This window comes from Pimephales promelas, chromosome 22 (assembly GCF_988280905.1).
Source record: "Pimephales promelas chromosome 22, fPimPro1.hap1.1, whole genome shotgun sequence".
Classification (NCBI taxonomy): domain Eukaryota; kingdom Metazoa; phylum Chordata; class Actinopteri; order Cypriniformes; family Leuciscidae; genus Pimephales; species Pimephales promelas.
In genome coordinates, this window is record NC_142790.1 from 13,078,993 (window position 1) to 13,098,918 (window position 19,926).

Here is a 19,926-nt window from a genome sequence, read left to right on the forward strand (position 1 = left end):
GAATGGTTGTAAAGATACATTCAGGGGATACCCGGGAAATGCTCTGTGGTGACGAGGGGAGTTGAGAAGAGCAATGTTTATTTCAGCGAATTTAGTAAAGCTTTAATCGTCATTTAAATACCTTTACTCAATTATATGGACTACGAAACCTTTGAATGTCTGTTTAATTTTTGTTTTTTTGTTTTGTTATTTCATTGTTTTTCCACATAATCAGCCCATATTATATAATGGAACGTTGCAACTTCCGACTCATTTCGCGCCATGGAACAAGTGCACCTCCTTCTTCACGCTCTTAAAGGGAATGTGATATGACGCTCTCATTGGTTTATTTCCATTACGCCCAAACCACACCTATGAATAATGAACCTAGCAACAGCACCGGGATCCGCCCACAAAGTTACTTGTGCTTTGCAATTTGACACTTGCGTTTCAGATCGTCAAAATAGGGCCCTGAATGTTTAACCGACGCTGATGTGCGAGGGTTTCTCCCATCCCCATACAACGTCACTTCTGTGTCTTTTAACTGCCCTGACAAGAACGTCGGTCTCATCGGCTGTGAACGCTCGTTATACCCGCCGTTATAATAACAATCCGTCATGCAACATGCACACCTGTTCTTAAAGGGTATGTTGGATGGCGCTCTGATTGGTTTATTTCACGTTACGCCCAAACCACACCTATGAATAATGAAGCTACTTCAGACCAACCCCTTTTAGATTTGCCCCAGGTGCAAGAGTCATTTATCCCGCTGGGAAAATAGCAACAGCGCCGGGACCCGCCCACAAAGTTACTTGCGCTTTGCGCTTTGACACTTGCGTTTCAGAACGTTAAAATAGAGCCCTGAATGTGCATAGGGCACCCTCAGGCTGCCTGTATGCATTGAAAACAAATTCAATAAATATTATTCCTCTATAGAAATCTGACGTAAATCTATGAGAATCTATCAATATTTATCCAAATGTGCAAATTGTTTAGCAAAAATCCCTGAGGGACGTTTTTGGTCAAGCGCTTTCATGATGACTGCACAAGACATTTTTTTTTTTTGAATGGGAGCGGCTGACACTCATAATTCATATCAAAGGAATTGACTTTTTCATTACATAACTCCTGACACAAATTAATATATAACTGTTACTATAAGTTTAATCAGAAGGAAAAAAGTGGTCAAACACAGAAACTTGAGTCTTATATCTTTTTAATGATGATTAGTTTGTCAAGGTAATAATATTAAATCTAATCTGAACTATTTAAACAAAGAACGATTCGCATCAACATGGTGCGTCGGCATCCATGTGTTGGTAACAAGTTAAAATGTATATTAAATATGTATATTAAAATTGAATTCATTCCTGATTGAAAAGCTGATTCCCTTTCAAGGGAACTCGCACTGCGTCGATTGACGCTTAGGGAACGCTTCATGTAATGACGTATTGAAGCATATGTAAAATCAGTCTAATGGTGTGACGTAATGTCAGAGGCAGGTGACATCATGAACCAGGAAACTATAAAGCCTGCCCAAAACAGAGACGTGCTGGCTTCTACGTCAAGCCACAGATTTATCTCTTAGGGCCTCCAAGGAGATGGCTAAATCCATTGGTCGCTCTATGGCAGCACTCGTGGCCACTGAGAGGCACCTGTGGCTCTATCTGAGTAATATAAAAGAAAAGGACAATCGTTTTCTTATGGATGTGCCTCTGTCACCTTCTGGCCTCTTCGGCGACACTGTAAATTCAGTCTTCGAGAGGTTACAGGAAGCAGCCAAGCAGGCGGCTGTTTTTCGGAAGGTCCTCCCCTGTAGCTCTTATGTCTCTGGGCTGGTGACCACAGCTTTTGAAGCCCAATTCATGTGTCCCACAAATTGAGACCGTGTCACGCATAATCAATGCTTGCTCAAAAAAAAAAAAACCAAAAAAAAGGTTGGTTGCTCTATATCCTCGAGACCCAGGCATTACTTGACAATTCAGCACGCTACTGTTGCCACCAGTGTTGTGCCTGAATGTGTTCAATGAATGAACTCGTTCATGAACTCGTTCATATTTTGGGGCGAACGTGAACTGAACGTATTGTAGTACTGCCTGATGAACTCGTTCATTCTTGTGTTTGTGAACACACACTCTCTCAGTTTAACTTCGTACAATAGGGTGCCAGATTTCTATAGAGACTTCCAGGCGAAAACCCATCTTAAACTGTAACCGACCCTTATTCAGCCCCTTATTCATTGTCTGGTGTCATTTAAAGCTGCACTGAAACTCTCATTTGGACCTTGAATGGTTTGGTTCCCAGTGAAGTCCATTATATGGAGAAAATCCTGGAATGGTTTCATCAAAAACCTTCATTTATTTTCGATTGAACAAAGAAAGGCATGGACATCTTGGATGACATGGGGGTGAGTAAATTATCAGCAAAAGTTGTTTTGTTTTTTTAAGTGAACTACTTCTTTAAGGGAATAACATGTGGAATATCCCTTTAATGTGATGGGTGTAAATGTCTCTGTGAACACAATCCTGAGATGTCTGGGTCAATGGAGGTCAGCTTCAGTCTCACGTTTGACTCACAATCCACTCTGCTTCTATACTTCGTTTTTATTACAACAAGTGAAGAGAAGCCTTTCTCGCAAAGATATGTGGTCACAAAAGGAAGGAGAAAACGCATACCCTTGTCGGAAAGCACAGGGTATTCACTGTGCTGCTTTATCCAAAAGTCCAACAATGTTTTCTTTCTGAAAGCTGCCTTCAATGTTTCGTCACAAGACAACTCTATTAAACTCTCCTGCTCACCAATAGTTAAGTCCTCTAAAGTCATTTGAGAGGTGTTGATGCTGAAAGGGTTTCTCATCCAGCTCCTAGCTTCAGCTTCAGGCATCACAGGGAAATAATTAAGAAACTGTTGTCTGAGCGACACAAGGTGTGCAGTGATGTTCTCCCTGACTCCGCCATCATGCGTCAGGTCATTGTCAGAAAGAAAACTCTCCAAAGCAAGGAAAGCTGAAACATCCCCTGTCTTGAATTTGATTTCAATTAGCTCCAACTTTTTAAGCAGAGCATTGATTTTGTACTACACGTCAAATACATTGATAGAGATTCCCTGTAGTCCCAAATTCAGTTTGTTTAAAGGTTAAAAAATGTTAGACAAGTTTTAGCTGACTTAGCCATACAGTCTCCTCAAAAATCTGTAAGAACATCTGGACCTCTTTGTGCAATTCGAAAAGCCTTGAAAGCACCTTTCCTCTTGAAAGCCACCTTACTTCAGTATGAAGTAAGAGTTGGACATGTTCACTGCCCATTTCCTCGCAGAGCACACTAAAGGTGCGTTCCATTCGACCGTAAGTGGACTGCGAAGTGGACTTCACAGGGTATTTCGCCATCTTAAGTGAGATTCCAATTCAAAGGGAACGAACATTTTCAGTTCGAAGGGCACTGCAAACGGCATAGGGAATAAGGGAACATTGGTACATCACTTCACAGGAAGTCAGTGAAGTCCACTTCAACTGATATACCGTGTTCAGGGAGTAGGGAGCAGTGAACACTGCGTAGGGACCCTGTCGAATGGAACGCACCTTAAATAAGTGAGAATTCATCGGTCTGGCCTTAATGAAGGAATTAATCCAGCACATCACAATGGATGCTGCAGAGAGTCCAGCGCATCTCAGGTGCTACCTCTCGGATGCGAGCTGCAACTCCACTGTGACGACCTGTCATAGCCCTCGGGCCATCTGTGCACACTTCCACACACTTTTTCCAGTCCAGTCCATTCTCTTGGATAAAAACTCGTCCAGTACCTAGAATCAGTGGCGCAAAAAGTGGGTATGCGCTATATGCGGCGCATAGGGGCGCAGCGCAATGGGGGGCGCCAAAGCGATGGTAAAAAAAAAATAAAAAAATAAATTATTTATAGGCTATATTGTATTTCTATATGTAGCTGCCGTTGTGCGTTTCTAAATCATTTCTGCATTCCTTCAATGTTATATAAAATTTTAGAGGACTAACAGCCAGGCTAGAGTAGGCGCCCTCATGGAGAAGGGGGGCGGGTAATATCGCGAGCGGACGGGGGCGCCGTGAGCGCTGAGCGAGTAGGTACGAGTAGTGAGTTGTCGTCGAAAAAGATGGATAAAACAAAATGCTGTGGGGCTAAAAATAGAAAAAGAAAGAGAGAAAAGGAGATGGCATGTCAATTGATGCGACAGCAGCTAAATAACTGCATGCATTGCTGAAAGCCAACAGGTTGGATTTAAAGTGTGACATCCAGGCATGTAGGCTATCTATATCTCGGTGGCCATCGGGACTACCGGGAGATTCCCGCTGGGCCGACGTGCTTTTCAGACAATACATTTCATCCTTTTTTAATTTATTTGTCTTAACGGCCCACAAAACTCATACATCGGCGGCCCATTTGTTTGTTGTTTGTTTTTTACTTAATTTGCGGCGCTGTGCTGGTGTAATGCATTGGTCAAAAAAAAGTCAGCTTTAGTTTTTTTTTTCTGACACACTGGCCCATGAAACATGTCATTATGCGCTTATATCTTTCAAGTACATAAATTAGTGCAAAACTAATTATGAAAGTTTCCTTTATTTTTCTGTGCATTTGTTTTACAATAGCCTTTATGGCTATTACTATCATGGGATTAATATTATAACTATTATTATGTAGTAGTGTAATGTAGACAGACACTAACTAAAAGAGGTTCAATTTTTTCTTTGTTTAATTTGCACCCTGAATATGGGTTGGAGCTTTTAATTTTGAACTCTCAAAGTGCACCAGACTGCTGAATTTAACATTACAGAACAAAAAAAATTCTTACGGGGGACCATGCCCCCGAACCCCCCTAGAGAAACAGAGGTCCACCTACCACAGTTTTACCTAAAATCCTGTGAGAAACACTGGTATTGCTGTTCCAATGGAGCTTATAGTTTTCTTAGGGGGGTTCAGCAAGGTGGAGTAGCTATAGTTTAATTGTGTTAATAAACGACAATTTTCCACTTATTTTTTCTGTTAGCTCTCATTTCTTCCTACTCACTTATTACACAGCACACTTACATTACATTTATTTTTCCATTTTTTTTATTTATTTTTTTTTTTGGGGGGGGGGCGCTAAAATTGTTGCTGCATACCCCTCTGAAATGCAGAGGGGTATGCAGCAACTGAAACTGGATAGTTGCGCCCCTGCCTAGAATATGTGCTCTGCTGTTCTGGTCTCAAGTGACTGACAGAACATAAAGTCCTACTGAGCTGAACCATCATTTTCATACAGTATCTGACATAAACCAATAAATTGGCCAAATCTGTGACATCTGTAGTCTTGTCAAGCTGGACGAATTGAACGATTGAGAGGCGAGCAAGATCTTTTAAGCGAGCAGCTTCAGACTTTTTTGTTCTCTTGTGCTCCGCATCACACCACACAATAACGCTGAATACAAAAAAAATAAAAAAAACTTGCATGCCGTTGAAGTTTACACAGGACTGGCGGGACCTTTATTCTGCTATGTGGTTTATTTTGATTGGCGAAACTGTCTTTGTAGTGTTATGAGAAGGAGAGCTAAATGGGTGATTTTGTTGTTTTTTACCCCTCTGCTCCGCTGAGCATGTTCTTAAAGAGACACATCACCCATTTGCATTAAGCTTTGTATCTTTAGAAACCCAGTCATATTTCTAAATGGTCATGGTTTATTCCCTTCTTTTCCCCTTAGATGGGAGAAATAAGGATTTAAGTGTTTTACTGCCTGCTTATTATGACATAAAAATCATAATTTTGCGTCATAATAAGCAGGAAGTCATATTTCATTAAAATGTGTACAGACTACAAACATTAGCTCATTATTATTCAAGGGTGTGGGACCCACTCACCCTACAGGCCTATTACAGATCAGTGGGTACTGAATCAGATACAGTGGGTATTGCAGATACTGAATCAATATATCAGCCATCTTGTTTGGAAGCTAAGCTAACAAGCGCTGTGGAGATAGGAAGTATGATAGAATGTATGGATTACATATATAATTCTAGTATGACGTCGCTCCTCATTTTATGCTTTTGCTCCTCCGTGAGTGACATTATCACTTTATAATGTGACATTATCTTTCATTATCACTCACGCCACCGGCCTCGCGTCGTCCTCTTACGTCCCTCGCCCTCGATTGTCCTGCTCGCCTGCAGCCAACTAACTAGAAATTTTGTGTGAAATGAATTTCAAACTCTCGTGACAGCTAACGTTAGCCTTGTGGACGGAAGAGTGATTTATCTGATGTGTGCGCTGTTCTGGATTAGTGGGTGTGGCTTGCGGAGCTGTGCAATGTGGTGCATTGTGGGAGTTGTTGTCTTGCATGAAAATGCGCCCCTCGGTTATTTTCTTTTCTCGGTCAAGAGGGCACCAAATTCAAAAATTATTTTACATTTTGACTACATACAGTATATGATCCATTTTCAATAAAGATTAATATTGAAATGGGCAGTATAAATCTTTTTTTTTCTGCACTAAACTAGTGAATTTCCCCAAGATAATTCAGAGATGATAAACAAGAATAATAATTTATTGAAAACCCAATTTTGACCAAAAAATGACATTCAATCTGTTTTTAAATTGTTTTTGACTGTTTTTGAATCAAATCTACTAATTCTTAAATTCCCAAGAACATGAAACTTAATTAATTACATAATTTTAGATATTTGTTATTTTGCCAAACTTTAGGTGCTTAGAAGATTGTTGTGGCATTGAATTTGATATTAAGTACTGTGAAATGTCACTGGTTTTAATATCAATTATTGAAATGATCCCCCCTCCCTAAAACTACAATCACCATTTTCACGTATTTTTAAGTCTTGCTAGTTTAACACTCAAGTAATTTCAAGCCATTCAAGCGCGAGACGATGTGAATGAGAACTCAATGAGGAACTCACATGCACTTCATGTGATAGATCGTCTCTCACACCTGAAGCGCACACACAGAAAGCCGCCTCTTGCATTTACTGAACTGAGTTCTCTTTTTGCATCTTTTAGAGAAAAACACACAAAATGTTTAAAATAAAAACAGTTTAAAGTGAAGGTATAGTGAACATAAGTAAATACGTACCGATTTGAACTGTTCTGCTCTCCTGAAAGACTGATAATTATATAATTTATTAAATGTTTGTGTTGATTTGGTACAATTTGATTTGGTACAAAGTGCCGGTATTGACTTACTATATTAATGTGGTGATGTCGTTTAAAGAGGCAATGGTCTCTTGCTACACATTCTCACTGAGGGCTAGGCTCCCCAGAGAATGAAATCCTAGAATCCCTGGGTGACAACCCCAATCTGCGGCCACTTCTATCACATAAGATTCCCGAAAAGGGGGCAAAATCCAACAGCAAAAGTCAATCATAAGACTCTACCTCTTCCTCTCTCTGTTCATGGAAATAATCGGTTTATGGCACACTCAGACACACAAAAGACTCTTGACTGAATTTATGATTCCACATGTAGGAGAGCTCACCAGCTCGACAGATCTCAGCGACTTTATGAGTGTGTGTGATACAAAATAATTAGGACATTCTGTCTTTCAGCGCTGTGTCCTAGATGTGTGCACGCCAAACGTGGCATTATGCAATGCATCTCAACATGCATATTTAAACATGTGGATCATAAAACACTCGCCTCAAACACAAAACCGTTCTGTATGTTAAGACTCCGTCTCTTCTCTGTAAGTGAAGACTTGTTTTGAGAATCTCAACTTTTTTTTTTTCAGGACAGATGAGCTGTCATTTCAAAACACCTTGAATGGAAATTAAGCCAGGTCATTATATATTCATGGAATTCACATTTTCATTGGCTTGGCAGAATAATCTTTCAAGATCGCTTTTCATTATTGTTTGCTCTGGTTTTATTGTCAATATCAGAAAGCCATTTCTTTCCATTCGATGGAGAAACATTTAATGGATGAAATGGAGATGTGTTTGCATCACAGATGTTTATAGAGATTGCTTGCTTTTATAATATTCACACTGTGTCTCTTGTATTATTTTTAAAGTTACCTTGAGACTTTCACACTACCATACAGCTCCAATTTATAGTGTTTTGAAACCAACATTAAAAATGAATTCAAGCCGTCTATACACTATTACACGTCTATGTATTATACACTGTCAGAAAAAAAAAAAGCTATCACTCGGACACTACCCACTTTTGGTACAATATGTACCTTTGAAGTACTAATATGCACTATTTAGGCACAAAGTGTACCTTTTAAAAGGCCCTGGCTTTTGTACTTTTTTCTGAAGACCCTTTCACACAGAGCGTTGGTTCCAGATAATTGCCATACAATTGCTAGAGTGCCTTCTGTGTGAACGCGTCCTGGGATTGATCACGGGACCGATCCTGGAATAGGGACTTAGTAACATTGCTGGGATCAGTCCAGTAAAGCTTTCTGTGTGAACAAAATGCAGGACTAATGCCGTAAAGTGCGTATCGTGATGAGATGTGTTGTCGCAATGACGTAGTTTATCGTGCAACTCCATCCATGATCACATTGTAAATAGTTCAGGCCTGGTCCTATCTCATCCTTCACTGTCGTCACTCCTTTTTTATCCTCCTGTAGCTCCTCCGTGATGGACACAAGGCATTGTAGTGCTCATTAGCAATCGCATCACCAGCCTCACGGCTCTCAGCCGTTCTCGCGGCTCTCAGACTGCCCTACTTTTATTTAATCAGATACTTTCATCACAGGAAATGTACTCGTTTTGAAAACAGTCCAAACTCTTAAAATATATATCAGCATCCTAATTTCTAATTACTATATATTTAAAATAATTATACCAAAACAGTAGGATCAATATTAAAATTAGGACTTCATCATCTATTTGTGTTACGTCTCCATAAATTCATGCTAGAAACAACATGGAAAATATAATCTAAAACTCTTTCTCTGTAAATAATTATTTATAAAAAACATTTATACAGCTCCTCATTATTCAGACAATAGCATATAAAAAAGTCAGCAGCTGATATTATATATAACTTACATTTGATGTTTACTTAGAACTGCTGTGCGACAGTAAATCACTGAGTTTAATGAGTCTTGTCACTTAATCAGACCGCTGCAGGACGTGATTATATATGATCACAGAGGGAGGTGTGGAGAAATTTTAGATTTTTTTATTATTATTATTATTCATGTCTGATTATTAGACCAAACCCAAGCCAATGAATCACAAGTGAGCATGTTTATCAGGTGCTTCATACCCCTCAAAAATATTTGCTATCACTTGTAATAAATATACTAGATGAAAGTGAAATTTTGCGAGAGAAGAAAGTTAAGGAAAAAGAAGTTGAAATACACTACAAAGATATTAAATACAATTAAGCATGCATGAAACTCAGAAAACACCTTTTTATGTTGGTTTTAAATTGTTTACATTTTCATTGAAAAAATCTTACAGTACATTGTCTTACAGAGATACTCTGAGTTTGCTTTGTTTACTGCTCGAACATGCCCGAATAAATCAGTGTGTGTCATCCAGTGCAGCCTGAAGTGGCTGTGGTGTGTTTAAGAGGGGATTACAAATCAATGCTTCTCCTGAGCTAGTTCACTGTCAATAGTCTGATATGTTATCAACACCCCTAACACTCAGTGCAGTACATGAACTCCCTGTAAAACATCACATAAAAACAGCATCAAGCTGTTCATGATCAAATTGGACTGTTTCCATTGATTTGAGTTGGGTCAGCTTGCAACAGTATGATAGAAACAAAAAATGGATTCACATCACGTAAAAATCTGATGGGACCTAGATCCATTTCTACAGCCAACAGTGGGTTTACAAGCACCCACACATAATGTTGACATTGTAATAAATTCAAGAGTATTGACCTGGTCTGGGTGCCAAATTTTTACTCTATCCATTTTATCTGTGTAAAATAGATTTAACTAGGTGCAAGGCGTTTGAACCTTGAGGGCGTTAAAAGTCTGCATGTGTATGGTTATTGTTAATTGGCATTAGAGGTCAGTTTTCACACAAAACCCCTAAATAAATGACTTCATTCGGGTTATTAGAGTGTTTTTGAACAGCCTTTCAAATCTTTCTGTATATGTATTAGTAGTTTCAACCCCAAAATACCTCTACATGTGATGTACACCCATTGAAATAAACTAAACTTAATTCATTTTATATATTTTTATCATTAAATGAATAAATTTATGAATTGACTACAGTAATGGAACCACTAACTGATATTTTGGCCATAACATTAGTGGAAAGATCTAAATATGTAATGAAGTTGCACTTGGAAGCACAACAAGAAAATTAGCTTTAATTACAGTGTTCGATGAAGGTCAAAGTAAATGAGAAGCGCTGGGGAAAAAATGCAATACTGCAGTCACAGACATTCCTATCTGGGGATATGGATTTCTCAGAGAACTGTCGGGTTAGCTGAAAAAACATTGGGCAATTTGCACTTTAATTTCTACAGAGGTTGTGCAAGCCAAACACTGACATGTTGGGTTCAGGCAAAGTATGTCTGAGAGACAAATTGACCTGACCTTTTCGGGGAAAACTATTTCTTTTTGAATAGTTTAGTGTGAAGAGATATACAACAAAAAGTTGTATGCCAAAAAATAAGTAAATGAAATTATTGCTATATCAGATTTTTCTTTAAATTTAATTTGGTTAAAATACAGTAAATCATTTTCAAATGTTGTCATTATACTCATTCTTGCTGCTGGTCCAAAATTTTAAACGTGTGAAGGCTCTTGGATTTGATCTGCTTAAGGAGTGTTCTCTCATGGAAGGTTTTCCTTTTAAAAGTCAAAATGTCCTGCCATCTTCCCTCAGGACCCTCTTATCTTAATCATGGAATATGTTTCTTTTTGTTTCCTGAGAGCAGAGGTTATTTTAAAGATGGTTCTGTGGAGGTTGTTTAAATTAAGCCATCAGGTGACTTCTGAATGCTCAAGAAATGATCTTAGCTTGGATACTGACACTAAGGCTCAATCCCAATTCACCCCTTGGCTCTACCCCTACGTTTTGCGCATTCACGTGTAGGGGTAGGGTGTCTCGATTCTTGTTGAGATCGAGTGGTAGGGTGAAGGGGTAGGGCTACGTAGCCCTCGAAACGGAGATTTTTCAGAGGCACACTCCAAACGGAGGGCTAAGAGAAAATTCACGGAATGCATCGCAAATCACCGGCGAGATGGCTTCGCAAACGGTTAAACATTTAAATTTAGTGCCAGATGATTCCACCAAGCACTTTATTTACTCTTATAATAAATAGTCGTTTAAATTAAGAAATGGCATAGTAAATTTTCCGAATCAGAAAAGACATACATTTCGAGGAAGGAATGTTATAATCATCATGTTTCCTCAAAGTTAAGAGCAGCTGTGCTGATTGTCAGTCGTTGTCATGGAGAAATCTTGTAAAATAACTGTAACGGCAGAGCCATCGCCAACGACTGATGGCGTATCGGGTTCATAAAGGGTTGTACCCTTTTCGTAGGGAAATATTTCAACCCCTTGGCCCTTGTAACTCTGATTTGAGGGCCAAGGGGTACACTCTAAAACAAGGGGTAGGGCCAAGGGGTGAATGGGCTATATGCACGCATAAGTTCTGCATTTGACGCAAGGATACTCGTCAATTTCCGGTTGTGGAGATTAAAGCGGAGGAAAACCGAGGAAAACGGGACTATGGCAGAGTCTTCAAAATTTACTGTCCTCCCGTCATTGAAACGAAACGTACATACGTTTAGATGTAATTTTATATATAGTTATGTTTATTTAATATAATTTTAAAAAGAAGCATAAACACAACGAGGGGTGTCTGTTTTATCTGTTTTTGTGACTAACGTTTCTTTAGTAAAACCATGGAGTATAAAATTCAATATAAATTCTCTGTATTGCATTGGACTCTACGATCGGCGGAAGTTATCGAGCATCCTTACACCTTCACCGGAAATACCGCCGTGCATAGAGCCCATTGGGATTGAGCCTTAATCCCAAAGAAAAATTTCACTTTGTGTAAAAGCCTGAAAGTTACATGGAAAGACCTTTTAATCTGGGCCCTGTCATAAATGGCACCTTAAATGGCTTTCATCTGAGTCTGAGACTTAACGGACAAGTGGACGTGGCAGCCATTGTAAGTCCACAAAACCGAAAGTGCATATGAAGTGCGCCATTTGGGACAGGGCTTGCATGAGCTTTCTCAGTCAAACTGTACTATGAAATCATTAACTTTCAGAACTGAAAACCTCCCCTGTCCAAAAAAGAGTTTAGACTTAAATGCAAAAACGACTCAAAAACTTTGTTACGTACATAAAAATGTCTGTTTGGTTATCAGACACTTGGCCTGCAAAGTCAAGATAAAGCAAGATAAGTATGATTAGTCACAAAAAGCAGAAGTGCTCACATTTCAATTTGCAATGGTTGACCAAAGCTGTTGCCCTGTGGATCCTTGCGAATAATCCTGATGTTAGAACAAGATTTTTAACAGCATTCCTGATTATTTTAGTCTGAACTCAACAGATTGAGTGGCCCACTTAAAAGTAATAATAATAATAATATATGGCACTGAATTTGCCGTTAACAACTATATTTAACACAAGAGCAACCCTGCAGCATGTGTGAAAAAAAGTACTGTTTCGCCTGCAAAGCGGGCATTTCTTAAAGGCACAGCAAAATAAAAAAAGATTGTCTCTGGAGGGGTGTAATAATAAAAACTATAACCCCTTTAAAGTTCTCCATGCACACTGTAAATTTCATCACCAAGCCCTCCTAGCCTATCCATCAAATTTTGATTGCAATGTGTTTGTGTTTCTATCCATTTCTCCAGATTTTTATATTTGAGAATAACATCTACTACCGGGCCACTGTGGAGAACAGATCCATCCGTCTTGTTTCTACTGGGAAAGAGGGTGTGATTTTCAACGGCCTGAGCGACTGGCTCTATGAAGGTATGAAAGATAAAACATGTACATATGTTTTTTATGCCTTGCAAAGCTAAACGTGATTTTAGATAAGGCTTTGTCAGGACAAGTACTGGCCTGACCAAACCCATAGAAAAAACTTGACAACTAAGGTGAACATAGCCTCTTTGCATGTAGAGAATATTGGGTATTGTACCCAAATTCAAGATCAGGGAAAAAGGAGGCGAGAACCAGCAAATGGTCAACAAACTTTGCTCACAAAATAAATAGAAACAACAAAAAGAGACGAGCAGCAGTGGCCTTTCTGCCGACTGCTCTGTAAAACATAATAAAACAACGTCGCAGGACTGGTCCTCTCTCACCCTTCAATGGTGAAAGATGGTTTTCTACGCATTGTCAAAGAATCAATAGCCAATAATCTCCCTGAATGCACCGCTATCTTGGACAGGACTCTGTGGTTGTGGATTTTCACCCTGTGAGATGTGAGTCTCCCATTTAAACTTTAATCTGAGCTCATATTGCAGCAACTGACCCTTGCCATGAGTTTATGAGGTGCTGAAGGTCTCAAAATTGACACTTTTTATTTATTGAAGGGGTTGAATGTTTTAAAGAGTGCAGAGACTTATCCTGGCCTATTTCTGTTGCTCCTGATCTCATTCGCTCTGCTTCGATTCACAGTATGAATTATTTATCCTTCTCATTCATCTACAGTATTTGCATTCTTTAGTTTTTAGATATTGATTTTGCAGCACATGCATCTTCCTGATTGGATGATTCATATTTGAAGCCATTTTTAAAAACTCAATAATCAAACACCTGTAATGTCATTTGAATTCTATATTAATTTGCCAAGTAGCTTGGCAACCCTAAACAGCCTACAGGTACCTATATTTTCCACAGACAGAGTTCTGCTGCGGGTTCCTGGCCGGTGTCCCTTTACGAACCGTTCTTCCAGCCTGGTCTCATTGTTAATACGTAGGTATTTTACGTTTTTTGCAAAGATAGAAAACATACTTTTTAGTACGATTGGATAGATGCTGAAATGTCGCTTTTATCAACCTTTTTAGATCTTTTAAAGGATTAGTTCACTTTTGAAAAAACTTTTGCTGATAATCTACTCACCCCCATGTCATCCAAGATGTCCATGTCTTTCTTTCCTCAGTCGAAAAGAAATTTAGGTTTTTGATGAAAACATTCCAGGATTTTTCTCCATATAATGGACTTCAATGGGAACCGGATGGTTCAAGTATCAAAAGACGGTTTATAACTGTTTCAGATGCAGGTTCAAATGTCTTTAAACGATATCAGACGATGAATAAGGGTCTTATCATGCGAAACGATCGGTTATTTCAAAACTTATTCCAAAAATGTAACTTTTCTAAGGACAAATGCTAGCCTTGCTATATTCTGTGAGGCGCGTTTGCAACGTCACGTATTACGTAATTACGTTCAAAAGGTCACGGGCGACGTAGCCGAAAGTACAGAGTCCGTGTTTACAAGTTGAACGCATAGGTTGAACGTGCAAACTAACTCAAACACCGTTTACAAAAAAGGAATTAAAAGGAAAAACAACGATGTCGGACGATTTTGATTCTGTACCTCCGGCTACGTCGCCCGTGACCTTTTGAACGTAATTACGTAAAATGTGACGTTACAAACGCGCCTCAGAGAATAGAGCAAGGCTTGCATTTGTCCTTAGAAAAGTTACATTTTTGGAAGCATGTAAAGTGCATTGCATGTCGACAACTTAAAATGTTCCATGCTTCAGATACAACTACAGTGTTTAAAGGGTTAGTTCACCCAAAAATGAAAATGATGTCATTAATGACTCACCCTCATGTCGTTCCAAGCCCGTAAGACCTTTTCGAAGATCGAAAATACTTTTTGGTCCAAACATAGCAAAAACAACGACTTTTTATTCAGCATTGTATTCTCTTCCGGTTCTGTTGTCATTGCTCGTTTACGATTCCAATTTTGACGCCGCTGATGGGTTATCTTTCGGCCCGATTAGGACGATTAGGACATCCGTGAGATGCACACTTACGAACCATTTTTAAAAAATATTGCAATACCAAAATACAAACAATGTAGAAAAGTTTGAATACAGCGCGCGTCTCCATCAGACTGTAAACGAAGCTCGGGTGCACAAGTTAAGACGTCAGCAGCGTCATTGGAATCGTGAACGAGCAATGACAACAGAACCGGAAGAGAATGAACGGAGGTCTTACTGGCTTGGAACGACATAAGGGTGAGTCATTAATGACATAATTTTCATTTTTAGGTGAACTAAAAGTTAACCATTTAAAATGAGTAAAACGTACACTCCCCGTACATTTCAGTCACCATTGTGGTGATCAGTGTTTGTTTTAGGTTTGTTTTAAAATGAAGGTTTTCTCCTTCAGTGATTCTGCGTGTTAACATCAGGTGTGTTCAATGTTGGCAACTTAAAATAAAGAGTTCTTAATTAATCTTTGACGTCTGTCTGTTATTCAGATATTTTTGTTTAATTTTTTTGGTGTCAACGTTACTCATTTTAAATGGTTAACTTTTAAGGAATAATTGGATTAATTATTACTCAATTCTAATTTGTTTTGCTTGTAATCTGTTGCCACAATTTTACTGATTAGATAAAGCATATTCATTTTTACTGTGTGTATTGCTTCGTTCTAGCCAACAATGCATTGTGTAATACAGTACAAAACATGATGCATAAATACAGTCGATTAGTCCTTGACAGTGTTGTGCAAGTTACTTCCAAACTGTAATACATTAGGTATTACTTGTTACTGTTATTTAAAAGTAATTCATTACCTTACAATATTACTGTCTCAGAATTGTAATGCGTTACATTACTCATGTATTACTTTTGAGTTACTTTCACCAAAATAACTAAGTAGAACTTAACTTTTGGGCTGTAACGATATGCAATATGAAACCGAAATCGCGATTCGCCACACGACTCAGATCAACGAACCTACAGAATCACGACACACCTCTTCTAACTCCAGTGTTATTCTCCTTACCGTCCAGATCCAATGCTGCCTTATCTTTAAATTAGGCTATTAGTATTATTTGAAGTTAACATTATAAAATACGTAGACCTACACCACAAAACTAGTTGAGGATAAATTATTTAAAATTGGGGAAGTCCAGCATTATGGACATGATGACATTTGCAGTCAAAACTTGAAATAAACATTCTCAGAAAATACATGTATTGAAACGTATATAGGCTATTTCCTAAAAAGGACTCCAGACATTAGACAAATATCAGTCTATGTTTTATTTTTAATATTAGGGAAAAGACACACATTCATGCGTGACAAAAAAATAGGAGGCAAAATCGATTTTTTGTAATTCTGTTAATTACACTGCGCAAATCGGATGAGGAAGGGTTGGCTCTCCAGTCTCCATAGAACTTAAAATATTTATTTTATTTTAGTTTTCGTGTTCGCATTTATGAGGAAAAAACAATGTTACAGACGCGACCGCTCTGAACTGGCACTAAAAGACTGCTTTAAAACTTTCACATAGTCTGTTGCCTTTAAGAAGTAAAAGCAGACAATTCACTGTAATACAACTGTAATACAAGCCTCACTGAACATGTAACGAGTAAAGTATTACTGAAAATTGATTAGTAATGCCTTACACTACTTCGTTACAGCAAAAAGTAATATGTTACTGTAATGTATTACTTTTGTAATGCGTTACTCCCAACACTGGTCCTTGACTTCTTGTCCATGGGTTTATGGTCAGTCATTGTTTGTGTGCAGTTCAGTTCATCCGCAGATCCTCAATGAATCGTCAAGCTTTGGTGCAGTCTGAGGCTGTTGAATACAAATCTGGAGTCTGTTCTGTGTGTGGAGGAGAACAGGTGGCTGTGCATTCATTGGCGATGGAGTTTATGTCTTGTGGACCCTTCTGGATACAGAGTTCCCTGATGTGCTTAGGAAAGGTTAATGTATGTTAATTCAGATTACTCATGCCAACCCAAAAAGACTAAAACAACCAATATCCATCATTGCAAGAGCAGTTTAATTCCTCCAGCTGTATGGATTTGCATTAAAAAGTTGAACGATCCACAGTGTTCATCTGCTTAATGTGATTTGAAAGTAGCTGAAAGTTATTATGAGGAAAGTGTTCTAATCAACCTCACCCCTACACAATCTCCTCTCTGTAATTTGGAGATCAAGAATGTAGATTGTTGCATTGTTGTTACAAAGTATGCTTTCTTTGAGTAGTTCATCACTTTGCCGAGAGGATATTAATTACCTCAATCAGTCTGCATAAGCAATGTGGAGTTTTAATTACCTCTGAATAATCAGTGAACTGCATGTATAGTTCTAGCTGTGGCAGAGAAGATCATGAAGTGAACCCTGCAAGAATCTCATAGCAGGGCTGTAGTACTCGAGTCCGGTCTTGTGACCGTTTTTCTATGTTCTCGGACATGTCTCGGACTCGCTGGTATTCGGACTCGGACTTGTCTCGGCCTCGGCCACTGGTCTTGCCAAATATGGCTTTTGGTCTCGACCGAGTCCAACATTTTTGTATGTGTGTTCATTTATTACTAGCTTATTAGGGTAACGTTAACTTAGAAAACGCCTACGTAAATTAACCGACCAAGTGTCATTACAACGGAGTGCGTCTTCTGATGCTGTTACTATAGTTACTATCTTACTAGCTACTACTTAAAAATCCTGGGTGTTGTGACAATTTTTGCTTTTAGATCAACAAATAATAACCCAAAATTACTGTCTTGACTCTTGATAATGTCATGCATAAGACCAGGGCTCGAATTTCGGTGTTCAAAATTCTAATCATTCCCACAGGTCTCCCATTTATAATGCGGGATATTCCCGCTATCGTAATCCACACAGATTATAAAATCAAATCATTCTTTTAATAACTATCTGCCGGACGCAATTTCACAAACAGCGTGAGTGTGCAGCGGTGCCGCGTCTTCTCTTCTCTCAGAATGTGTTGTGGAAGGCAAGCGTTAATAGCTGCCGCCATAATACACACTCGCGTTCAGGAGTCGGGACATGACGGAATATTCACTTGCACCATCGGGCCAGCAGTGCATCATGAATGAAGTTTACCATTTGCACGTTTTTTTTTTTTATGTTAAAACGTTAAACGTCTTACCAGTTTAACATTCAAGCAATTTTAAACTATCAGTGCTCACGCGCTCTCTGGGATGACTATGAGCACATTCATAAAAAATCAGTTTCATAAAAAAGTTATTTTTCACAGATTATATTGCTTTAACACGCAAAACTGTGTCAATGTCGGTCTTCATGAGTATACTTTAAACATAGTCGATTTTGTCTTTAATAAGTATAAAACGCATGCCAATATAATGAACGCAGAATCCGTGCATTAGCTCTTAAAGGGTTAGTTCACCCAAAAATGAAAATTCTGTCAGTATTTACTCACCCTCATGTTGTTCCAACCCCTAAGACCTTCGTTCATCTTCGGAACACAAATTAAGATATTTAAGATATTAAGATCGCTCCTGCATACAGTCCATAGGCTTCTTGAGGGACTGGCTCTTGCTGTCCTCGAAAAGTCATTAAAGACATCGTTAAAATAGTGTGAATAGTTGAAATAAAGTCGTTATTTTTGTTGTGAACGCAGAATCATTATCTTAATGTGTGTGTGTGTGTGTGTGTGTGTGTGTGTGTGTGATTTAAAATATGCCCTCTTGATCTCTCTGCTCCGCCAACTCTTTTCTACTTAAACAGCCTTCTAGCAGACTGAAAATGATGGGTGAAAGAGCTTTCTATGTGGCAGCCCCCCAGGTTGTGGAATGCACTTCCTTTAACTGTTAGGAATGCTACAACATTAACGAGTTTTAAGAAACAGTTAAAAACCCATCTTTTTAAAGAAGGTGTTTGTGTCTTAATTGGTGACAATAGATGCATATTTTATTATATTGCTTGTTTTTTTTTTTTGTTTTTTTTTTTTTTTTATGAATGTATTTACATTTGTACTGTACTGGTAGCACTTTGAGTACAAGAAAAGCGCAATATAAATAAAATGTATTATTATTATCATTATTATCAGTGTCATGCAACCAGTCCAGAGACACTATAGCACAGAGCTGATAATATCCGCTTATCACATATACTAGAAAACGTCTCAGATCCATTTCAATTTTGTTCAGAATGTTGTCTTTTAAACTGAGCAATATGGAGGAGATCAGGATGAAACAGACTCGGCATTAGAAACAGCACTGATGAGTAGAAGAGATAACACCGATGCCACGCACCAACATAAATTGCTTACTTTAGAAACTACACATCCTCAGCATGATTATGCTCGCTGTTTTGCTTTAGTAACGGTTTCATATTAAATCTAAAAGGGGAACTGATTAGACTGTGGCTGTCAAATGTGACTTAACGAGCTCAACTGCTCTGGCCTTTTATCACAAAAAATACTTTACACTATTCGCTATTTTACAAAAGTAGAGGAGCTGCTAGATATGTCCCACCCTGTCTTTCTGTTTCACAGGAAATGATGTCCTTCCACATATTGAATAACATTGTACATTGTACCTAACAATTTGTTTCATACTTAATATAAAGTGAGACCCAAAAGCTTTACTGTTATATAAGATCTGTTTTTTTAAATCCGTTGATCCGTTTAAATTTAGATTTTTAAAAGTATTTCAAACTGAGATAATCCAAACCAGGGGCAGATGGCAATTATCCAAAAACATTACAATGTCCTCATTGTACAACATTAAGGATGCAAATTATCGATTAATTCATTAATCGATAATTGATTAACCGTTCACATCCCTATACAACATCATTACTGGTATTAATGAACAACAGCAGAGCTGATATCTTCCTGACATTATTGATATTTAAAGTACATTATGATAATGATCATTATGATTATAACCATTTAATGAAAATGCTTTGCTTGTTACATTTCTGCACGTGGTATACAGGGAAAGAGACCAGAGGCCTATTTTTTAATGGATGTCAATGGAGGAGAGTCTTCACTATGCTGAATAAACTCTTTTTGTGTGAA

General features: G+C 38.3%; 1 protein-coding gene across 3 annotated transcripts in view; it reads left to right on the plus strand.

Annotated features, from left to right (window-relative positions):
• Positions 1 to 19,926, plus strand: part of dpp6a (dipeptidyl peptidase like 6a) — a 474,269-nt gene that overhangs the window by 408,804 nt on the left and 45,539 nt on the right. For all 3 annotated transcript variants that reach the window (XM_039666636.2, XM_039666637.2, XM_039666635.2), the window contains one exon: positions 12,792 to 12,912. In XM_039666636.2, the coding sequence (XP_039522570.1) occupies positions 12,792 to 12,912 (121 nt within the window). The remainder of the gene's footprint in view (positions 1 to 12,791; positions 12,913 to 19,926) is intronic.